The sequence below is a fragment of the Anser cygnoides genome, chromosome 3, assembly GCF_040182565.1.
Source record: "Anser cygnoides isolate HZ-2024a breed goose chromosome 3, Taihu_goose_T2T_genome, whole genome shotgun sequence".
Taxonomy (NCBI): Eukaryota; Metazoa; Chordata; class Aves; order Anseriformes; family Anatidae; genus Anser; species Anser cygnoides.
The window spans coordinates 57,903,396-57,925,606 of NC_089875.1; the positions used below are offsets into that span (position 1 = coordinate 57,903,396).

A 22,211-nucleotide genomic window follows, 5' to 3' on the forward strand; every position below is an offset into this window, starting at 1 on the left:
TTAAACAGAATTCTGTCAAATTTCGACCATTGCTAGTATTTTGCAATGGAATTCCAGACACAAACAGGCATATTCCTGATACAACAGGCATTTTCTTACGTGCCTTCCTAAAGTAAGGCTTAAATGTTCTCTCTAGTGCTATGCTAATGGCTCAGCCCATGTATTGAGAACTTACAACTTGAAAATGCAGAATCAGCTCTAGTACTGGGAAAATAAGAAGAAAAATCCTCACGTAGAAATAATATCATATACAGCTGACACTGGAAAACCTGAAAATAAAACATTCAAATGCCATCAGTCCATCTAGAATTTCAAGAATCAGCATGAAGAAACATAAACCTGGGGGTAACTTGATCTTTATTTAGGCATATTTAAGAAAAGTTGCATCATATTCAGATAGTCTAGCACTGCAAATAAATTTTTACTGGATTGATAAATTATTAACATCACTGATTTAAGGCAACTGTTACATGTTACATTAATATTTCAGTCAGATTGAATTCTTTTTTGGATACATTCATGCAATTAACTGTAATATATTTTTACACTGTACTTTGAATATATAGGATTGTTTTGCTTCCCCATATTAGACCTATCTGGTTAAGCTTTTCTCAAACAATACAAAGAATGGACTTGTTCTTCTGGGTGGAAGTGGAAAGCTTTAATGACTTAATGATTTAATGACTTATTTGATGCAAGAAATGCATGTTGAGAATGCTGTGGAGATAAATACACATCTTTTATGTGTGTATCACATGCAAGCATGGAGAAATAGGAATGGAGGTTGAAACATAATTATTATTCTTAGCTAAAATCATTTTCCTTCATTAAAAAACCCAAAATATCCTTGCACTGAGCAGAAGGCCCACTAAACTGCCTGGTTTCCAGAAGATTCCTCTCCGTGCCAACCTCTGTCGGGGATGAGAAATCTTCCATGGAGCCATGAACAAGCCTCCATGTTGCATCTATCGTTCAGTCCATTTTTGTCTTCTCTTTTTCTTCTTCAATACCTGAAAACACATGGAGAACAGCTTTCACAAATCTCTGAATGAATAAAAACGAAGAATTTATCTAGAGAAGTTTCTTCCAACGCATTAATCTTTCTTTTCCCTTTATTGCTGTTGTTTCTCCCCTACTTGCTCACATGCTCTTGCATGTGTTACCTCACCTGCTGCGAATGAAAAGAGCGTCTGCACACCTGATGGCAGTGGCTGTCCAGAAACGAACCACGCAGCCCTCCCTCCCTCCGGACCATTTTCAGATCAGCCGAACCCCCTGCCGCACGCTCAGCCTTTGACTGCTGCAGGGGACTGGGAACACTCAGTTCCCTCGGCTCCTCTGCTCACCTAAGAGCAAATTGGAGTAGATGTTATTAGAGCTGAAGCTAAGCAGCCGACTTTATTTGAATGCAAGTTTTAAAAATTCTGTTTCAGAATTCAGTAACTTTAGCCCCCCCCCCCCCCCCCAATTTCAACGCTGGATTTTTAACAACTTTCACACACATCTCCCTTTTTCGAGAGCACAGGAATGAAGAGTCGGTTACTGTTGATAGGGTGCCTCTCTCTCCTTGCAGTGGCCATGTCTTTCAGTAATATCAGGAGGGCTGAGTTGACCGTAGGGCTCCTTAAAGAACTGGTCCTTGCTGCAGGACTTTTCTCTTGTCTATGCTGAGCAAAGTCTGGGCCAGGCAGCAGATTGTGTTTTTTCTGGCAATGAAAACATTCAGCTATTTCATATGCCTGTTCCTGGACAATGAATTACTATTGGTATCTGACAAAAGTATTGTTCTTCTGACTAAGCCCTCTCTGCCAAACATCTCAAATAAAAATATTTCTTTTGGAGATTTTTAGGCCTGCTGCATGTTGGAAAAGACAGACCTCTGAGGACTGAAGGCAAAAAAGAAGTAATTTTTGAGAATGTTGAGAGGAAAATCCAGTCACAAGTAAGATCACCTGCTAATGCAATCTATGCATAAATGGCAGTTACACCAAAAGTCACTTTCAAAACATAGCTAATTAATTCCAGGATGGGAAACAGTAAGAGCCGCGTGCAGTTAGAAAGCACAACTGCAGAGTGGCCTTTGTTGAAAGAAGCAACAGGGAAAGAGACGGGTCTGCACACTGCCAGCAGCACAAGTACAATGGCCCTGGGTGTCGCTGGCAAACCAATGAAGAGCCATAGTCAAAGGTTTAACAACCAAAACAAGAGGCTGGGTCCAAAAGATTACAGTGGGTTTACAAAGCTGCTTCAGAGCCAACCTCGAGCCTTCTGCGTTTTGCTGTAAGGAACTTTTCCAATAGTTTTAAATGAGCTGTTTTATTTGCCTTTTAAAAAGAGCCTCTTTCCTTTCTTCTGAATTGCTCTTCTGCAGATGCATCAAATACTTTGGCAGGAATGCAGATACCCTCAAAACTGTGGACAGACACTGGCTTGTAGAAAGGGCAAATTTTTCCTTGCCTACCATGTTTGTGGTTTAACTTGGAAAAACTAACTGCAAATCATTTTGTCAGTAGTGAGATTTTATTTAATGCATCTCCAGAGGAAAAGGAAAAAAACCTCCCAACTCCAGCAACCCCCCCTCACCCCAGAACTCTCATGGCAGACTGCTTTAGTTTGAAAGCTTACTAATCAAAAGCCCCTTTTAAAGGTACAGCTCTCAAACGATATTTTCCCAAATCTTGCGTGGAGACAGATTGGCAGTATTTTAAATTTCTGCTGTCATACACTTCAGGTTGGGTTTATGCAAAGTATCTCAAGCATAGCAACACAGCAGGTGACTCATGGCATTTTCTGGTTTGCAAGTGCTTCAGCCACAAGGGAGTTTGGATCAATATTCTTTAACCAAATCAAGGAAATAACAGAGAGGATAATAAGGCCATGGTGAACCTACTGAAAGAATGGCCTGATTAGCCTCGGCTTTTTGGGGTGGAGGGCCACAAGAACCAGAGATTTTGTTAGGCATACTGTGGAATAACGAGGGAGATTTTCCACCTTTTACTTATTCATAGACTTGGTAAGAATATGTGACTCTTCACCACACTACTATGCTTCATACAGGACTTCACACAGGTCAAGTGAAAGTATTCCTTGTGGCTACCTTTTTTAGAAACTTCTTTCCTAAATTAACAAAAGTAATTAAAATAGACATGACTGTGACATCCAAGTGAGGCCTCAAAACCACACTTGAACACTGCAACCAATGATCGCTGGTTCTAGGGTACAACCAAGGAAACTGCTTTGCATCTGCTTGCTAACGTGAGCAAATGTTAAGTAAAACTGATTTGAGCTCCTGGAATCAGGCTCTATCTAGCACTAGAGGACTTGTTAAAAGAGATTTGTACGTGCAGTAAGCTACCATGTGAATTTACGTTTTATTAACAAGTGCACACTATGTTTCCCAAACGGGGAGGCAGGCTGTTCATATGGTCACAATCCATTATGGGCCCAATTAATGTAATGACAGAATTCCCACTGAGCAAGTATTTCACTCCATTTGTGACTTGCTCCTGAGGAGATTATGAATGTTGTTTGCTTCTTTCACCCATTTTGACAAATGAAAACCATCTTTCGTAGACTAAAGGCATCTACTTTTAATTGTGTGTTTGTCTTATTTTCCCTTTTCCTTTACTCAGCATTGGCTGGCCTAGGCATGGTAGATGAATGTAGAGTAGACCGAGTTATGTTTACCCTCCAATAATGTGATCTTTCATTCCTATTATTTGATCAATGTGAAAATATTAATTTTCCTTGAGTAAATTTATAAGCAGAAAACACCTTATCTGAGAATACTTATATATACCTTATATCTGAGAATACAGTTTTTTATTTCTAACTCTAACATTAACAGCATTCCTACAAAATGATACTTTATTCTAGCTGCATTTAATGGGTTCATCAGCTAATAAGTGGGTTGTGAACCAAGTGGGTTGTAAACCTTTCAGGTAATTGCCAACAGGTCTTAAATTAGTATTAGAAGTTATAAAAAAATACATAGCTCATTCATAGCTCATCATGCTTTCCAGCAGCCACTCCATTCATTTGACTGCTTTTAAGAGCAAGTAAGCAAGAAGTTTCAATGGAACTTCTGCCATTTTCCTTTGTTTTAGCCTACTAAAAATCTTGTTGACTTTCAGAGGGGCATCTTCAAGTCCTGACAGAGCATTTCATGAGCTAATATTCCTAAAACAATACTCACATTTTTGGGTATCCCAGATGTAGTTGTTCAGAACCTCTCCCATCAAGTAGAAAATGTTAATTATTACAGTAACAGCTGCGAAAAAGATTATTTTGACACCTGGGCTGAGGTGCTCAAGAAGCGGGTACACCCACACTCCTGTAACATGGTGAATCCAGCACACCCTGAAACAGAACAAAAACACCAAGTACTGACTCTTACAGCCCTGTTTTTCAGAAATAGTTTGGCTTAGCTACTGTAACCTAAAAAGAAATCATTTGAAAAGACAGTGAGTCGCAACTAAATTCAGCTTCTTGGAGTGCCCGGATGATATCTTTCAAGAACAGACATTAAAAACGATGAAACAAAGATTGATTTCCTGTATTGTTACAGCTTTGTTTTAAATTTAATATGAGCACTTGACCAATTTTCAGGTTCTGATGTAGGCAGGCATTTCCTTGCTGCCTTTACATTTACACAGAATATACCCTCCTGTTTTATACAGTAGCACGGAAAGAGCAGCACTCCCTCAATTCCAAGCAAGTTCTTTTCCCAAGGGGTATTCAGTGTTCTTGAGGCTCTCCTACACAGCCTGACTCTTGGCTTTCTGGAGCATCTTTGTTTTATTTTGTATACATTTGTGTGTGTCTGCTGCTTTCCCTCTTCACACCTGGCAAGTGGCTCAGTTTCTGGGTTTGCCAGGAACACATGGTTCAGCTTCTCTTTAAAACAATAACTTTTCAGCACCTGTGTTTTAGACTGCTCCTCTTTTCCTTTCAGCTACCTGGTATCATTTGGGATCTAATGATTTTTCTCTAGGTGGGATAAACATTAAAAAAAAAGAAGAAACCCTGTCGTCAGTGAAATTCTGCCTACTGCACTCAATAAAGGAAAAGGAACGATGGTGACTCACTGGTGTCACAGAGATTTTTAGCATTCAGCTACAGTGGAGATCATTGGTACACTAACCCAAGAGAGAGTGTGTCAGTTCTACTGCAATGCAGCCTGAAGAACCTCTCCAGGTACGTGGTTTCTCTGTGTGTGACTGCAATGGACACCTGCGCTCTCTGAAAGAGAGTTATTGCACTGAGATCTGAAACGGTGAAGTCAGAGGGGAGCAGACGGAGTCCATACATTCCAGTAGCTGGAACCTAAGAAAGGGAAATGCTGCCAAAAACCTTAGCAAACATCACAGAGGCTAACTGGGAAAAGGCTCAGCAGAGACCAGACTGGGGCCCTTGAGCTGCTGGGCTCTCTGTAAGAACGTAGATCTTTTCTTCTCTGATCCTGCAATTTGAGAGAGAAGCATACAGCGAAGCACAGCTAGAGAGAAGACTAAGCAGTTGCAGAGACGATTACTGATGGGGATTTCCATGTCCATATGATTTGCTTCACTTGCTGATACTGCTATTTGTTTAAGGAAGACTTTTGATCACTACGTCAACAGTCATAGGCTCCTGAAGAGCAGAAACACAAAAGTCTACTCAAAAACACTGTAATAAATGCCTGTCACACAGAGAGTACAGCATCCCTGTTTGATGATTCTCCCTCACACTGGAAATGTTCATGGTTGTCATAGCTTCCCTCCTCCTTAGAAAAGCTTTTATTACAGCCAAACCTTTAGCAGTTGCACACTTCATGTAGGAATTTACATGTGTTGGTAAATTAATCTGCATGATCTAAATGCAGACTAAAAACACTTTCTCCAAAGGAGTTCACATATGGAAAATGATCTCTATACTTTACAGTTACTTTTCACAACTTTGTTCTGTGCCAGAATTAAACTGACAAGATAAAGGTAACTGTGAAAAAATAAAGGGTTACTGTGTAATCCATGGTAACAGGGATACCACGTTCCACTTGGTCAAAGAAAAGGATGGGATAGTTGGTAGAAGGTTATGGGGTGTCTTTTACTCTCAGGTTGGCTTAGGAGGGAGTGTCTATTATTGCCCAGCATTTTTTGGTTCATTTACTTTTGTTTTATGATCATTTTGTGAAAAACAAGCTCCAATGAAAAAAAAAAATGAAAAAAAGCCAGTGTCTCTTTTTCACTTTTCTCTGGTGTGATGAAACTGTCCATCAGTATAAGGACCTTTACAGAAGGACTTTTCAAGGGATGTTCTAAACGGCACCTATGTGCCCAAGTTCATGAACCAAGCAGAAGTGACATTTACTAGAACACATTTATGCTGGAAAGAAGAAATATTTTCTCAATCTGACCAGTGAGTCACTGATGAGCTCACAAATGTCAGCTGTGTCTGGTTAGTTCAGAATCTTCGAGTACATTTTATGAACTCCGTTCTTTGCTGCCCAGAACGGCAGCCCGTTATTTGTTTGGTGACACTGCTCGTGTGTTCAACCTATCTGTTGTACACCTGTCCCCGGGGCAGTGACAACGTAGGAGCTCGTGCTTTGAGGACAGGAGGTACCAAGTGCCGCTGAGGAGATGACTGCCACCGACTCACCTGATCAGCCACCCTGATCTTCCCTGCTCCCTGCGTTTTGGTGGCATGGTGTTAGCCTTCTCTCCACTGAGCACTGACACGCCGACTGCTCCTGCGTTGCCTGCACCACAAATGGCAGCAGCAAGAGGATGATTGCTACCATGGAAACCTCACCTGATGGCCTTTCTTAGCGGGTTCGTTCCTGCTTGAGTACAAGGTAACTCAACGCTGCACAATAAAGAGCTGATCAACCAGAGGCATAAAGCCTCCATACAAGATTGCTGATTACTAATGTTAATGAATGCCTTTAACATTGCAATTCCAGTAGTCATTATTCCCGGCCAACCTCATTATTAGATAAGCACAGGGGAGCATGCATTAAGATTTACTTAGGAGTGCAAATCTAGATCCAATTCAAGACCCTGTTACTGAACAGGTATAAAAAAAATGGGTTGTTTAGATAAAAATATACTGATGGGAAAAAGTTTAAGCTAAAACTGGGCTGATTACTTCTGAGAAGATAAAATTAACTTAGAACCTCCCTGTGGTTTGGTTCTGTGACAGCCCATGTAGATGCAACCGTGCATTTTTCAAAGAGGAATATCCTACAGGTGATAGAGCTCATTTTTTTCCATTTGTTAGAACTGGTAAGAAAAAAAGGAATGGAGATATTCCCACATTGTATTCAAATTAAAATGTATGTTAAAAAAATTGTGATTTTGGGAGATTTTCAAGCAGATGGTGTAGAAAACAGAAAAAGCTATTTGAAAACACACACTATTTCTTCTTTTTAAAATATCTGTCAAAAAGCTTGACTTTGTAGCTGTTTTTCACTTTTAGTATACAGTGGATGTTGTATATCTCACCTATCAAAGTAATGAGTCTTCCTGTTTGCCGTTTTTCCAGCAATAAGTCTGTCTGAGAACATGAAAATCAGGCAGAGAAGATACACGTGCATTTCTTTGGCTACAGATTTTTTGTTGATGAAGAAAAGCAACTACTTCAAACAACTGTGGGAACCTTGTGTGAAATGTAGTCCTGGTACAAGCAAGCTCAAAAGGTGGATAGCATGGTAGATGACCGTGACAACTGAAAGGTTTTGCAGTGGGAGCCAAGTTGCAGAAAGTGGTTGCTCCTTCATGATGGCTACACGGCTATGTCAGTTTGAAAACACTTGCTAAGGCATCACAACTTGCTGGCACTTCGTGGCCTGGACTCTGAGTCTTCACCCATTTCCTGACCAAATTGAATCTTTCAGCTAGATCTGCAGCTAAACAACAACCACTACTATGTGATCTGGAAACAGAAGTGCTAGGTGGAGGGCTGCAGAACTTTTCAAAGAGCAGGGAATGAGAGGACACAGAAAAACAACGCATGCCATAGAATGGCTGAAGAGCTTCAAATGCTCTTCCTCTTAGCAGAAGCAGCACTATAGCAGAACTCAGAGGCAAGAAATTCAAATCTAATAAAGGACACATCTTTCTGCATGATGTCTAATTAACCTCAGGAATGGTCCGCCCTATCTTGCAGCGACATATCACTGAACTCATGAAATTAAAAAAAAAATAGCATACAAGTTTGGAAGGATGTCATGTTTCCATTTAATTCACTCCTCTGCTCTGGGCAATATCACGCAACTCTAGGAAGCTTCTGAAGTCAGGAGACTGTACAAGCAATAAGAATGTGCACAGTTGTGCTTAAGTTCGAAGAGTACAGTGTATAAACTATCAAGTCTGCAGGAACCAAGCATCCAGTTTTTGATGTAGGTTTTGGAAGAAAGCTGTCCTTACAGGCTGCTCATTCTAAAATGGCCTGCTGAATCTTTTTCTGAAGCATCTGACATTAGCAACAGTCACAGTCTTGATACATGACCACTCTGATCCACTGCGGTAATTCCTTTCTGGTTACTTCTTGCAGCAGTGCAGAAGCAGATCCTTTCCTACACCTTCTGTGCCATTCCGGTTTCCAGTGACTGGCACAAGGGACGGCTGATTCTCTGCCCCCAAACAGATCCCAAGCTAGTTCCTGTTGTGGCTACAATTTATCAAATGACAGGACATGGGCACTTTCTACACTTTTATTTCATGATCTTTCCTAGCGTCACTCTCCTTTTCCACAGAAAGGGAGAACTTTACCCAGAACTATTAAATTGTGGAATGTCTCCCAAAGGAGGTGACGGGCTTACAGCAGCTGAGTCATTCAAAACTCAAACGAACAAATCATTTGTGGTTACAGACTAGGGACCAACCCTGTGCTTTCAGAGGCAGGAGCACAATGACCCACACTAAATCTGTTCTACTCTTGGTTTCTAATACTGACTGAAGTGATGTGAGGGACATTTTCATCAATCTTTATAATTTTTTCTTCCAAAAACATAGGGCAGCTTATTCTGCATCTAACCGGAACTGTTAAGTTCTCATCCATCTTAAGATGTTGGGATCTTTATAATGTCAGCCAAACAGGTGTAAGCCACCTACAGTAGGAATGTGTAATGTTTAGAAATTTTAAATACTAAAAAATAAATTCAATAAATAGTCATCAAGAAATAAAAGCAATAATTTCCTCTTTTCCAATTTCTTATGCTGGATTCTTCTCCACTGATCTGACTGCTGCTGAACAGTACCAGAGTCACAGGACTGTCCTCCTGGTATGGAATGGCTGATGCAGTCAGAAGACAAATCCTGGAAAACTGCAGCTGCAAATAATGTCACACAGTAATGTCACGCAAAACGTACTCAGCATGACATAGTGTTGTCATCCTTTGAGATGAACGAAGCTTAGCAGAAATTTTTGTTTACGTACAGGTAGCTAGAATGACAGAAACTCTGCAGGATTTGGAAGTCATCTATTTTGATAAATATTTAATTTTAAATATAGAAATGGTTGCTATGCTTTCTTGAGCTATATTTTAAGGAGCTACACAAGCAAGTGAGAATGTATTATCTATGCATGTCATCTGTGATTGTACTGTTGCTTTGACTGAAACACTTGAGGATGTGGAGGTGGAGGGGAGCCAGAATGTAACAGTCCATAATGGCCACGTCAGACTTAATGGGCTGAGGATCCGTGCAGACTTCTCTTGCTGAAAGCACTTTTGCTCTTCCACCGTTCTTCTGGGTCAGGCACAGGGGATGCTAATCTTCTCCTGGCCTATTTCTGCTGCTTCTACTTCTTCCTACTCTTTCCTGCTCTGAGTAGTCCTGGCTCCAACTCTTTTCTCCTCCTCTGCATTGTCGCATCTATCACCCACCTCTCTGTCAGCCTTCCACCCCAATTTCAAAGCCCGTCTCTCTCTTCCCCTCCGAGCTTTTCCCACTTCCTTGCACAATTTCAGCTTCCAAGCTGCTGACCTGTGAGCTGCACATTTCCTTAGCCATGCTCTCTTTTCACCAGTGGTTCATCTCTTTTACTTGCCTCAAGGACTTTTCACTTGGTTTTCCTCAACCATTGATTGCTCTGATCCCTACTGAATATCTTGTCCCAGAGCTCACTTCCAAAAGCATTTATGGCCCTCTCCTGACATACAGACACACAACAGACCCTAGTACAGCCATGCTGTGTCTCCTGCTCCATCTGTATCTGTCACTTCCACACTCAGCCACCTCAGAAATCCTTCTGGTTTCTGAATCCTGCCTTCTTAATAAATGTGGCTACCAATTCTCACCAAGCTTCACTCTTTTGCTCCTCACCCTTCCCTTCTCAATTTCAAGGTTTGTCCTAGCAGTCAGCATCCCTATCCTTTTGCCAACAGCTGCTCTTTCTGATCTTCCTCTCCTTCTATGGAGAACCGCTAATGGAAATCCTACAGCAAGGCTGACAGCAGCTATCTCAAATCCATTCCAAATTCTCAGAGCGTACATTCCTTTCTTAAATTCACTCGAGAAGAATTCAGCAAATTACACCATCTAAATGCTTTCCCTCAGCACATCTACAGAACTCTCCTAAAGTCACTTAAAGTCAGACTTTATTTTCAAATGAAAGTTTAAAGGTACCTGAGATATAGATTTATCAGCTTAATAGATTTATGAATTGAGTCCAATCTTGGCACATGTGGAGAGAACTTCTAGTGGACTTAAGATAGCAACGAGAGAGCAGATCAAGCCTTTTGCTCCCAAACACGTAGCCCTGCATGACTACAGCAGTGGAATCAGATTCTTAGGGTCTGATTGTCTGGCATCCTCAACTACTCAAAAGCAGAGGGAACAAGAAAGCTATTTTAAATACATGTATTCGTCTCAGTTTATTTTAGGGACATATTAGGCTCTGATATTAGTTGCCATGAGGTCATTCTTATTACAAGGAGCAACACATTTCTGGCTCTTTTCTGTTCCTTGACAACCAGCTCCATACTCCCATTGGCAGTATTTTCTGGTAGTACTGGCAAGCTCTTGGGTTTTCTTAGCACTGTCTAGATTTAACAATTCAATACAAATTGTGACCTTTTCAAGCCATGTTAAATAAAGCCAATTGGCCTTTCCCAACTTAACCCATGGCCTTGATCCTGAAAGTCCATGTATGGTGTGCAACAGGCAATGCAAATCTGTGAACACTGTGCCTGAGCACAGTTCCTTAAGAGCAAGGCAGAGCTCTCCCTCCACAGGCAGTACATGAGCTAAGTGTGCCTACCAAACGCTCCTGATTGAAGAGTGGGAATGAAGACATAAATTAAAAAAAAATATATATATATTTTTTTAACTCTTCAAGAAAGGATGTTCCTCAAACAACATGACTCTGATGAACGCTTAGGGGATATTAAGTTATTTAGCTATATTCTTCTAACTTTGGTGATTCTATTCAGATTTTTTTCCCACTTTCTCATTTATCAAATACATATAATAAAAGCTCTCTATTCCACCATCCCTTCCATATGTGAAAGATTCAGCCACATATGAAGCAAATCAGAAGATCTCCTCTACCTGGAGTTGAAAAATGCATTAACAGAGTCTAAACTAAACAATATCCTCCTGCGTGCTCCTTTAGAGTAAAAGTGAGACTTGATGAATCATGCAGCATGGTAAGAAAGTTTCAGATGAGGTGGGGAGACTTCAAAATTCACAGGTAAAAAACAGAGAACATCTGATTAGCAACTGCCTCCATTTTATACCGAGGGAGTTTCAGTGAACACAATGCTGCTGAGGGAACAATGACGTACGGAGAAGGACTCTAATGCTCAAGCAGAAGATATCTAGCTTCAAGGTAAAAAAAAAAAAAATAAACCAAGAACTATGCACCAGCAGGGGACCCGGGGACCCACAGACAACCAAAGATACAAAGGAAGGAAGTTCCAAAAGGCTGCATGTAACTAGGTCATTTGCAGGTGTCATCTCATTGTAATGCACTGTGCTAACCTTGAGGTGTCTACAGTGTACAAGAGCAGCAAATCCTAATGATATAATTACAAATTCTCTAAGTGATCACAGTCAGTACTTCAATGTGGTTACCTAGCAGTAGGAAGATAGTGAACCTTAGCTGTGAAAAGTATGCATCCCCGAGTGAGATGGATGAGAAAAATACACTTTTCATACTTTTCATACTTCTATTCCCCAACCTGTGAACATCAAATACACTCTATTGATACCACTGTACCATGATTTACCCTGCAGCCTCAGCCAAATCTTGGACAGAGGCTTCCAAAACAGTTGCAGGCTGCAGACGCAGAACTTGCAGGTGATGGCACAGTACAGCCTGTGTGTCCCTCTGGTCTTCCCGAAGACTTCCTTTCATAAAAATGGATGGAGTAATGGGCTGCAAGTGTGGATTTTAGCAGGGCTACCATTAGGTAGAACAAGCAACTATCTCATACCATCTTCTGCAGAATCCCAACTTGGTAGAAGGTGAGTCACTTGAGAGTAGGCCTATCCTTAAACACCAAAAGCAAAGGGAGATGACAGTAGCCTGTAACTGAGTATCTGCTTAGTAGTTAATTTCTTAATGCAGAACCTTTTTCCTCTGCTTTATTTGTCCTACAATTTCCTTTTACATTGTACTTATAGCTGTAGGGTTCAGATGCACTGTAGTAGGCAGGATCAAGCCATATGAGAATCACACTGATACTGTAACAGCTTCTTAAAAGAATTTAAGACACCTCTGGTTTTATTTCATTTGCAGAACCAGGTTGCTTCATTTTTTCTATTTCTATTGAACATTATTGCATGTGTCTACTCAGATGATCATGAGGAAACTGTCACTGACATACTAGGTCAGATCACAGGTACAATAACTCTGCCATCTTGTGCCTAGGCACCTTCAGAGGAAGGTGGTAAATAAATAGCACAGTTACCTATTATCATATAAGTGTTAAAAGAAGTTCCTTTCTCTCGAAGAAATCATTATGTGCCTTTATGCATGAGACTGTTCTTATCTTAAAATTGAAAATATTATTCTAGCGTAAGAAGTATATATGCATGTTTATAAAAGTAAACGGCAGAATATGACTAGCATCCTGGGACACAGCATCCCACTTCAGCTGGATTACAGTCGTTTTACGATCACTTGATGTGCGTTGATGTATATGAATAACGGCTTCTCTTTCATTGGACCAAAGGGAAAAATAGCATGGCTGAGCAGTATTACAGTACTGCCTTGAGCCTGTGTTCCTCTCTCATTAGTTTGATCTCACTTGACTGGTGGTAAAAGCAGTATTACCCATAGTTTTGGAAAACATCCTCTGAGCTGAGGGTTGTTGTGATGGGAGAAGAAGTAAACAGGAGGTCATGAAATGCTTGCAGAAAGGATAGAGGATATATGGTATCAAAGGAGCACTGTTAGCAAAACAAAGGCTTAGTCAAAAATAAAATGCCAGAAAGACCAAAGTAAATTAACTCCATCATATAAGTCAGGTGCTTGAATAAAAACTGCCCAAAGACAGAATTTAATGTTGTATAGGAAAGGTTATTGCTGTTTAGTTTTTCACAAACATTTGCGTTTTTTAAAATAAACTGCAGAATGTTTGGATTACTAGGTTATTCTGCAATCAATTTTACAGAAAGAATTTATGAACTAGTAAAGAAAAAAGACAGTGTTCTATCTTTTCTGTTGCCGCATAAATACCGATGCAGGAAATCATTTGCCTATTCTCGATTTTATTTGATAGAACAAAACCCCTAAGCAATAAAACGAAGGTCCAAGAAAAACATTTAGCTTGAAAAAAAAGGTCGAAAAATGTACCCTTGGAAAGACCACTGCTTACATGGGATTGTTCAACAAATTCCTGTTGTGTGAGGTTTGGCATATACTTTCTAAAAATATAAGCATCTGGGGAAACCAGACAAAGCCCAGGTCTTGGACCAAACGAGGCATGCAGCGTGAATCTGTTAGCGATTATATCCATAATGAAATATGTGCCCAAATTTAGCAGTACAAAACCCCCAATACAATATGAAAACACAGCATGTACAGCCCTTACCATAAAATATAGCCAACAGCGAAGGTGCACACTGCAGCCAGTCCGCAGCTCCTGCTGGGATACTGATGATGTGTTGTTCTCATCTCGATTAATATAAAGGGCAAAACTGTTGTATGCTAAAAAAAACACAACACAAAACAACAGGGGAAAATCAGGTGATACAAATGATTCTCACTGCATTTCCATGCTAGTTCTGCAACAAGAATCTTAATCACAAAAACCTAAAGACAGTTTCTGGATGGCTAGAAAGAAAAGGTAATATGACTGTATAAAGCAGATCAATAACCCAAATGCTTAATATTACCTCTATAACGTTCAATTGTTTGAGAGAGCGAGGGAAAACGGAGTGAGCAGAACATGCATTTCACGTTGGCCAGGGATCCAAGGAGGACACTCAGTGAGTGAAAGCAGGACATTGCATGAGGGGACATGGATTCCGAGGGGACACGGATCCCTGTCCTAGCTCAGCCCTGCAATTGCTCTGTGATGCTTGCCACATCATTTTGGTTATTTTGACCATTCAAGTTAAGAGGCAATGTGTCTGATTTTCAGAAGCTCTAGGCACAAACAATGCCAAATGTATGAATATAAATGGAGGTATTTAATGCTTCTGAGAATCAGGTTTAAATGTATCTCAATCTGGGGACTTGAGAACAGGGGACATATTTTCAAATGATAGCCTCAATACCTTTGTTCCTTCATCTGCAAGGCAGGAGCAATTATCTTCTTTGGAAAGGTGGTGTGAATCTTAATTTGTTAGTTATTGTGCAAAATGGTTTTAGATTCCCAAATGAAACATACGAAAGCCAAAGCTGTAAAAACCTTTTCAGCCACTTGTCTTTATTTAGCTGTGAAAGGCCTTATTTTGTCATTTTTCCATACGCATTTTCCTACACTGTCCCTTCTGAGAAGGTCTGTTCATCCGATTAACGTCAGCGGCATGAAAAATTGCATCTAGCCTGCCCCCAGCACTTGATGTCTAGATCTCAGAGTGCTGGTGGGCATGAAAATATACACAAGCGAAGCACAAGCGTGTCGTGAAATAAACCCCATCATTTCCGAATACGCACCTCACCTAGAACCAGCATTACTGCACACTCCAGAAACATGTTCTGCCTTGCCACCTCGGGCCCACACTATGGCTGGAAACGAAGGTTATGGTTTATGTTGGCCACAACCCACTGTTAGATGTGCACATGTAGTACTTTGGGGTGGTGGAGGGCTGGACTGGTACATTTGCAGTAGTTATGCTGTAGACCCTCACGCACATGAAGGCAAGACAGACATGGAATAGAAATACCTTTGCGTGAATAACAGGTTCCCATGAGAAGAAACAGTGGGGTACTGAGCCTTTAACAAATGTGGAGAATGAAGAATTGTTTGAATGGGAAATGATAAGATAATGGAAAGGCTCTGGCTCACAGATGTAACATAATTTGAATCGGGTAACTGCTCTGATTTTCAATACATTAGTAATTAATGACTGGCATTTGGAGAATGTCAGGTGGATAATACAGCAGTTAGGGGAGCTTTCAATATCTTCATCTTTTAACAACTTGTTCCGCCCCCACCCCTTTAAACAGTATAAAACAGCATCAAGGGAACACATAGATGTTTTACATGCGTTCTGTAATAGAGGTGCCCACTGTTAGAGGAGAGGTCTATTAATTGCGCCGTACCTCCAGAGTCCATTAACAGGGACTGACAGCAATACAAGCCCTGGAGGTTCACTTCTAAGTCTTGCATCGGGGTGAAAAAGGTCTTTAGACAGAGATCAGTACCTCACTGCACAGCCCCCAAAACCCTGTAGCTGGAGGCTGTGCAAATGTTCCCTGCCCTGGCTCCATAACCTCTTCAGAGGCACAAACAGAAGACAGCAAAGACTTTTAACTCCCAAACCCACCCTTGGTATTTCTTGTGTGACGTATTCTTGGGATACAGTCACTTAGTCTTAACTGCTTGTAACACATGACAGTTGCAGAGCTTGGGAACTGTACTTCTCAATTGAAGTGTTTGCCACTTTGGATACTGCTTGTTGATGCACTCTTCGCTGATGATAACAACTCAGTAGCTTGCCAATTAAAAAGTAGTTAAAATGATTTCAGTAACTGCTCTCTAATCCAGAATCCTTTTCTCCTTTCTTTTTTCCTGTGGTTATATAATAAAACAGGTCATTATTTTCCTAAATTCTTCTTTCTGCTCTTTTCTAAAGGTAAGAAAAAAAAGAGGATAATGAGCTATAGCACTGAGGAGTTTATGTACAACATCCTGTCAAAAAGCACAGTGCAATTAGAAGCATAAGGAGAAAAAACAGAGACATGTATCTTTAATCTTAATCACTTAGAGCAAATGCAGGTGCTACCTGCAAACAGCACAGTTTTAAAAAGCCAAGGATGAACTTCAGTTTAAGATAGTCTAGTGAAACCGCCACTTAAAAAAGCTACTTCAGATGCTTTACCCAAACTACAACAAAGATAAAATTTCCCTTTCCTACGCTTCCAGCCCCTTCAAAAACCTTAATTTAAAACACATAACCCTTTGCAAGCAGGGATACCTTCTGTCAAACAAAACTATCTCCAAAAACTCAAGCTATAAATACCAAATGTGAATCAGACTGGCACCTGGACGAAGGCCTAGTAAAGGTGAGGGGGGGTCAAATGTGCTTGGAGTGAGATCCACCGGGAGCAGTAAAGGTGCAGAAGGCCAGAAAATTCATACCCTCTGATTTTTGAATAAACTTGGGACAGCTGGAATCTGACACTTAGAAAATAATGTTGATGCGCCCTTGACCTGTTTGTTAAAGATCATGCAGTGCTCACCAAAGATGCCCAGTTAGTATCTTGGGGACTGATCCCATTTACTCACCATCGGGCTTGGTCCAGGCCTGGGAAGGACAGCACATTTCCCACCCTGCTTGTCAAAGTATCTCTAGAGGCTTACTTAAGAGAAGACTCAGGCATGAGGATGTTCAAAGTGGTGAGGATGATTAGTCACTGTAGCAGAAGCTGTCATTCTGCAACATTTAAAGTCTTAAAGAAAAGGGCAACTTATATAGTGACTGGTATAGTGTATTATAACAGTAGTAAACTATGCTATTATGAGCAAAAAATACTATACGGATAAGGCATTTTTACTACTACCGAAAAAAAAGGAAAAGGAGATTTGACAGATCTGCTAGCAAGTGCTGGTCTCTGCAGAGCAGCAAACTGCAATTTCCTCCCCATTTTGCATCCACCACTCAGTGCTGCTGCTTGAAGTTTGGTCACCTACAAGTGGGGAGGAAATTTGACTTGCCGAACCTTCAACTGCTGGTAATGATGCGTGAAGACAGACAGAGACCAGCTTGACTCACAGAGCCCAGGTGGAATTTGCAGGAAGGATATCATATGGATAATCTGATCCAGGAAACTCTCTGAGACTGACTCCGAAGGAGCAGCCTCTGAGTGAAGCTCAAGTAGTGGACCAAAAACCAGCCCGAGGGCTGCAGGTGGTTAATTTCTTGAACCACTGCAACAACTTTCTGAGAGAAATTCTGCTTGAAAGGCACAGTCTTCAAAAGGTATTTTTAAAATATGCATCTCGCCTCACATGGAATATATGTGCCTAATGACATATTAGACTGGAAGAGCACATTACGAATAGGCAGCACATCTGAAATGTTGGCTTGACAAACCGAGATTTGATGGAGGGCTGCGCTTCTGCAACAGGTAGCTGGAAGAAGAGATTTTATGTAAATCAAGTACATTAGGAATGAGTTCTGTAATAGTCTTTAGGCAAATTAAATGCTTGCTCTTGAAAGCCTGATTGTATGTTTTATCTTCCAACTGGTAAGTGCTGCTTTTTTTAACACTGTTTTCATCAGTACCTTGACTAGCCTTTTGTCCTCCCCTAACTGTGCTCTAAGGGGAACTTTAAAGCTCTTTAGAAGGTGCTAAATCAACAGCTTTGAGTATCTTCTGTCCTTAGCACAACCCATGGCGCTGCTATCTTCCCACTAAGCCACCCGGTCCTGATCTGCAGAGGTTGACCAGAATTACCTTTAAGACCAGGAGTGCAGTCTAAAAGAGCACCTGCCTCCTCGGATTCCCAGTTAGTGTGCAGAAGCTTTCCTGAAAGCTTTCCTGGAGTAAGGAGCCTACGTGTACATGCTGATCTATATAATTTCTGCAGCCTGGGACCTGGAGGGCTGCTCCCACACCTGCTGGGGAAGCTGCCCTGCACTATGTCACCACCACGCCAAAGGCTGCTGATGCTGCCATGAATCTGTCTGAGGCCCCTCCTTGGTGCCCTCCGCGGAAATGGCTGTGCAAACTGCTGCATGTCGGCTGCCTCCGTTTTCTGTCTTCCTAAATTCCTCTCAAAAATCTAGTTTCCATCAGTAGGACGCCATCCTTCGCTTCTTTTTCCGAGCTCCCAACTCGATTATGTGTTGTTAAACAGCTGCTGCATGTCAGAGTGAGTGAAGCAACCTGTCTGCATCTCCTTCTTACTGCTCAAGAGTTTGTGCAGCTCCCGAGATTAAAGACTTTACAGAAATGATCAGCAAAATAACCCATGCCCATTCCTCTTAATTTAAAGTCACAACCAGCATATTCTCCCTAGAAACCAATACTAGTAGGCCTAAAAATCTCTACAGCTGTAGTCAGCACCATTTGTAAAGTAATAGCAGTAATAAAGCTGCATTTTCCGCATGTTCCTACTGGAGTAAAGTGGAGAACCAGATCAGAAACTAGTAAAACAAGGGGCATGATCGTGATTTACTTGTTGAGAAACTTCTGAGAAAGGAACAGCTGGCAAGAGAGTATTTATGTGTCATCTGAAGGATGATACCTTCCACCAAGGCAGCCTAATCCATAAAGAGAGCAGCAGGATATCAGAACTGGGTGCATAATAAATCGGAATCCTTGAGTGAGTCTGAACCCTTCTGAGACTGAAAGTGCTGGTAGCACTTTTCCTTTTACAAATGAGAAATTATGACTATTAACTGAGACACACTGATGCACAGGATGCACTCCAAGGCAGCCACAGACAGCTCATTAATTACTATTGTAGGTTGGAGAGAGGAAGAAGTATTCCATGATCTGAACAAAGACTAATACCATACAACGCCGCAAAACACACAAGAGCCAGAGACAACCATTTGCAATCAATATGAGTGTAGAGTCCTTTGAAAAGAAAATTAACACTTCCTCCTTAATGCTAGCCCCTCTTTTCCTCTTTTCTGCACATAAATTCAGTGGACACGGCGTACGTTATGTAATCAGAATTGTATCATTTTCTCCACACATACCTACAGTTGACGGGTTTGTTCTCCTTGTTCCTGACATATGCAGTATATACTATATACTGAAACAGCACTGTCAGTCTGCTCTCACCCCTGTGACTGTATTAGTGTCAGGGAAGGTTATATATAGGTGCTTATCTATAGAATTTCCACAGTGCCAATCACTGAGGCACTTCAGCACCTCAAAAGCTTTACTAAACATACCCTTGCAGCAGTCCTGCTCTGTAGGGGCAGGATGTCCTACCCCCGTTTTGCAGAAGGGGAAGACAAAGATGGAAGGCCTCACTCAAGGTCACGTAGGGTAGCTATGGAGGAACGGAGGACCACATCTTATTCCTCAGTTTCTGTGCAGGGTGTCGGCCTAGGAAGAGCAAGCATGTACACAGAAGTAATAAAATTTTGGTAAGAAAGCACCTCTACTCGTTCAAGTTTACAGCTCTGAGACATCTTGGCCCTTTTCGGCGTCTCTCAGTGAGATCACCTCTTTCACTGTCGTGGTTCCTCTCTGCATTTGGAGGTTTCTCAACTGTTTCCCTCTGAGCTGTCCGTCTCCCATCTCAGCTCCCACTGCTTCAAGCTGCTGCTTTGCAGCTCTTGTCCTCCTGGTCCGAGGGACTCCCTCTGTGCCTTCCTCACCCTGATTCAGTAACTCCTGGGGCGATGCATCCTCACTTCTGTCTTGGCCTCTTTGAGTTATCCGTCCGTATGTTTGGCAGGTGCAGATGATGCCTTAACTTAAGACACAACAAAATCTTGGTCACTTGGACTCGAAACAAGATGGTGGCAGGGACAGGATGGGATAGGATGTGGCATATCTGGTATAGCAAAATTAGGTAATACCAGTGCCATGATGCCAGCTGAAACAGCACTGTCATGTTACACGTTTAATTTTCTTTACCTCTGTACGATTCAGTATGACTGCTTTTAATACATGTCACGTATCCAGGTACCATGAAACACATGCAAAATACAATGTCATGTAAGTCACCTCTCCCTCTCTGCTGGGACCCCTTAGCCAGACTTTCTGTTCCTTCAGGGACGTGCCCGAACTCCCCAGTCAGCTCCCAACAGCGTGCCCTGCACTGCTGTTAGGAGACTTTTGAAGTACGAGGGCAACCAACAAAGCTCAGCTCCTGTTCAGTCAGCTGCAGCTGAGCAAACTCTTGTGAGCCCCACTTTACTCTCAACCTCAAGTCCTTATTTCTGCCACAAAATCATTAGAAAACATGCCAGTAAGGACTGGAACACACACACACACACATGCATGTCCTGTGCAAGGATCACTCACTCATTAATCAAAATATCAGGCAAAGTATTTTTCTACATATTTTGTTCAGCCTGTTTGCCTCTTACCGGTTAAACCATTTGCCCTACAACTTCCTAATCTACCATTTGCAAAAAGGTTTATCCAGGCAAAGAAATATTTTCTCGTGTCTTACAATTACCCTTAAAATCAATGTTTATAGATATAAATGTACAGACTTACGTGTAGAACAGATTTAATTTACACGAATGATTGCTGGGTGTTTATGCAGGTCATGATGAAGAAGTGCTAGTAAATTCATTGAGCCTCATGTATTCCTAGCACAAATGTAGCTACAGAAAGCTTGCAGATGTATTTTAGCAATGGTTTAAAGCAATTCTACTCATATGGAAAATAGTATTCCTCTCCTTGAAAAGCCAGTTCCTTCCATATCATGAGGCCAATTACACAGGCCTCAAAAGGAGAAAATAATTTGTATGAATATGCTTTCTAAAGCTCTTTTAACTGATTTGAAAAGTTTATCTATACATAAAATGTGCCGTGTTAGATTTTAGTGCCTGGCATTCTTCCACGGCTAGCACTAAGGCTTTCACAGAAGGATATTTTTGGCTTCATGATAGCAAAAGGATCCTCTTTCTAACCTGAAGACATTGGACTTTGAATCTGTCTCTGGTCCAGGACTGAATATTGCTTGTCCTGGGCTTCAGGCCAGTGTAATTTGGGGAAAGAAATTCCACATTTGGGAAAATCAAGAATCCATTCTTTGGCAGTTTCTTTTTCAAATGGTGGCTCTTTGATGCTATTCGGAAATTTAAAATCTTGGAAGCGGTTACTGAGGAGCTGGATTTATTGGGTGTTGTGCAGGTGAGGTAGCCAAAGGTCAAATTTTCGTCTGTCACATGGTAACTGCAACTTATCTGCAACTTGGTTCAAACAATTTATTTCACGGGCATTATCTATATTTAATTATTTCTTTATATTATACATGCAAATTCCTTTGGTAAACAATTCTGCGGGGAGTGACACAATTTCCTAAGCCTTTTTGCTCCTGTATTACAGAAAGAAGTAGCACAATAACACGAGCGTGGTCTCATTACTGCACCCAGCAATCTGTCTGTAATCAGCTTTGCATGACATGCATTGCCCTGCGTCTTCGAAACAGCGTGCACTCCACTGCAAGGCAGAGGTGCGTTAAGAAACAGCTTCCCAAGCAGCTGTGGCCATGCCCCTGGCCAAACACTGCAATAGCACCAGCTCCACGCTCCTCCAGCCTCTGTGCTGACACTGGGTAGCTGCCTGCCTTTGTTGGTGGCAGCCTGGGCAGCAGGTATGGCTGGAAACCTTGTTGAGGGGGAAAGTGAGGCTGTGCAGGAAGGTGGGAGAAGACAGAGGGAGGTACGCCCCCTGTGTGTCCTCTAGAGCTGCTTCTCCTCTGCAAACCAGCCTGGGGAACACCCTGAACTAAGGTCTTCTGTCACGAAAACACACTGACAGTCCCCACTTATTTTGCTCGCTATATGACGTACTTTATTTAGGAGAATCACTGTGCTTCAAACTCAGTTAGTCCTAAATGCTATTGTTCATGTTAATACAATTGTTATTTTGATTGATAATAAAAGCCTACACTCCATAGTAAAAGC

At 41.4% G+C, this 22,211-nt stretch overlaps 1 protein-coding gene across 2 annotated transcripts in view; it reads right to left on the reverse strand.

The window, feature by feature from the left end:
- Positions 1 to 340: 340 nt before the first annotated feature.
- AIG1 (androgen induced 1) overlaps positions 341 to 22,211 on the reverse strand; it is a 123,499-nt gene continuing 101,628 nt past the window's right edge. For both annotated transcript variants that reach the window (XM_013194190.3, XM_066994224.1), the window contains exons 4-6: positions 14,024 to 14,139; positions 4,196 to 4,359; positions 341 to 1,010 (exon numbers count right to left, since the gene is read on the reverse strand). In XM_013194190.3, the coding sequence (XP_013049644.1) occupies positions 973 to 1,010; positions 4,196 to 4,359; positions 14,024 to 14,139 (318 nt within the window). In that variant the 3' untranslated portion in view covers positions 341 to 972. The remainder of the gene's footprint in view (positions 1,011 to 4,195; positions 4,360 to 14,023; positions 14,140 to 22,211) is intronic.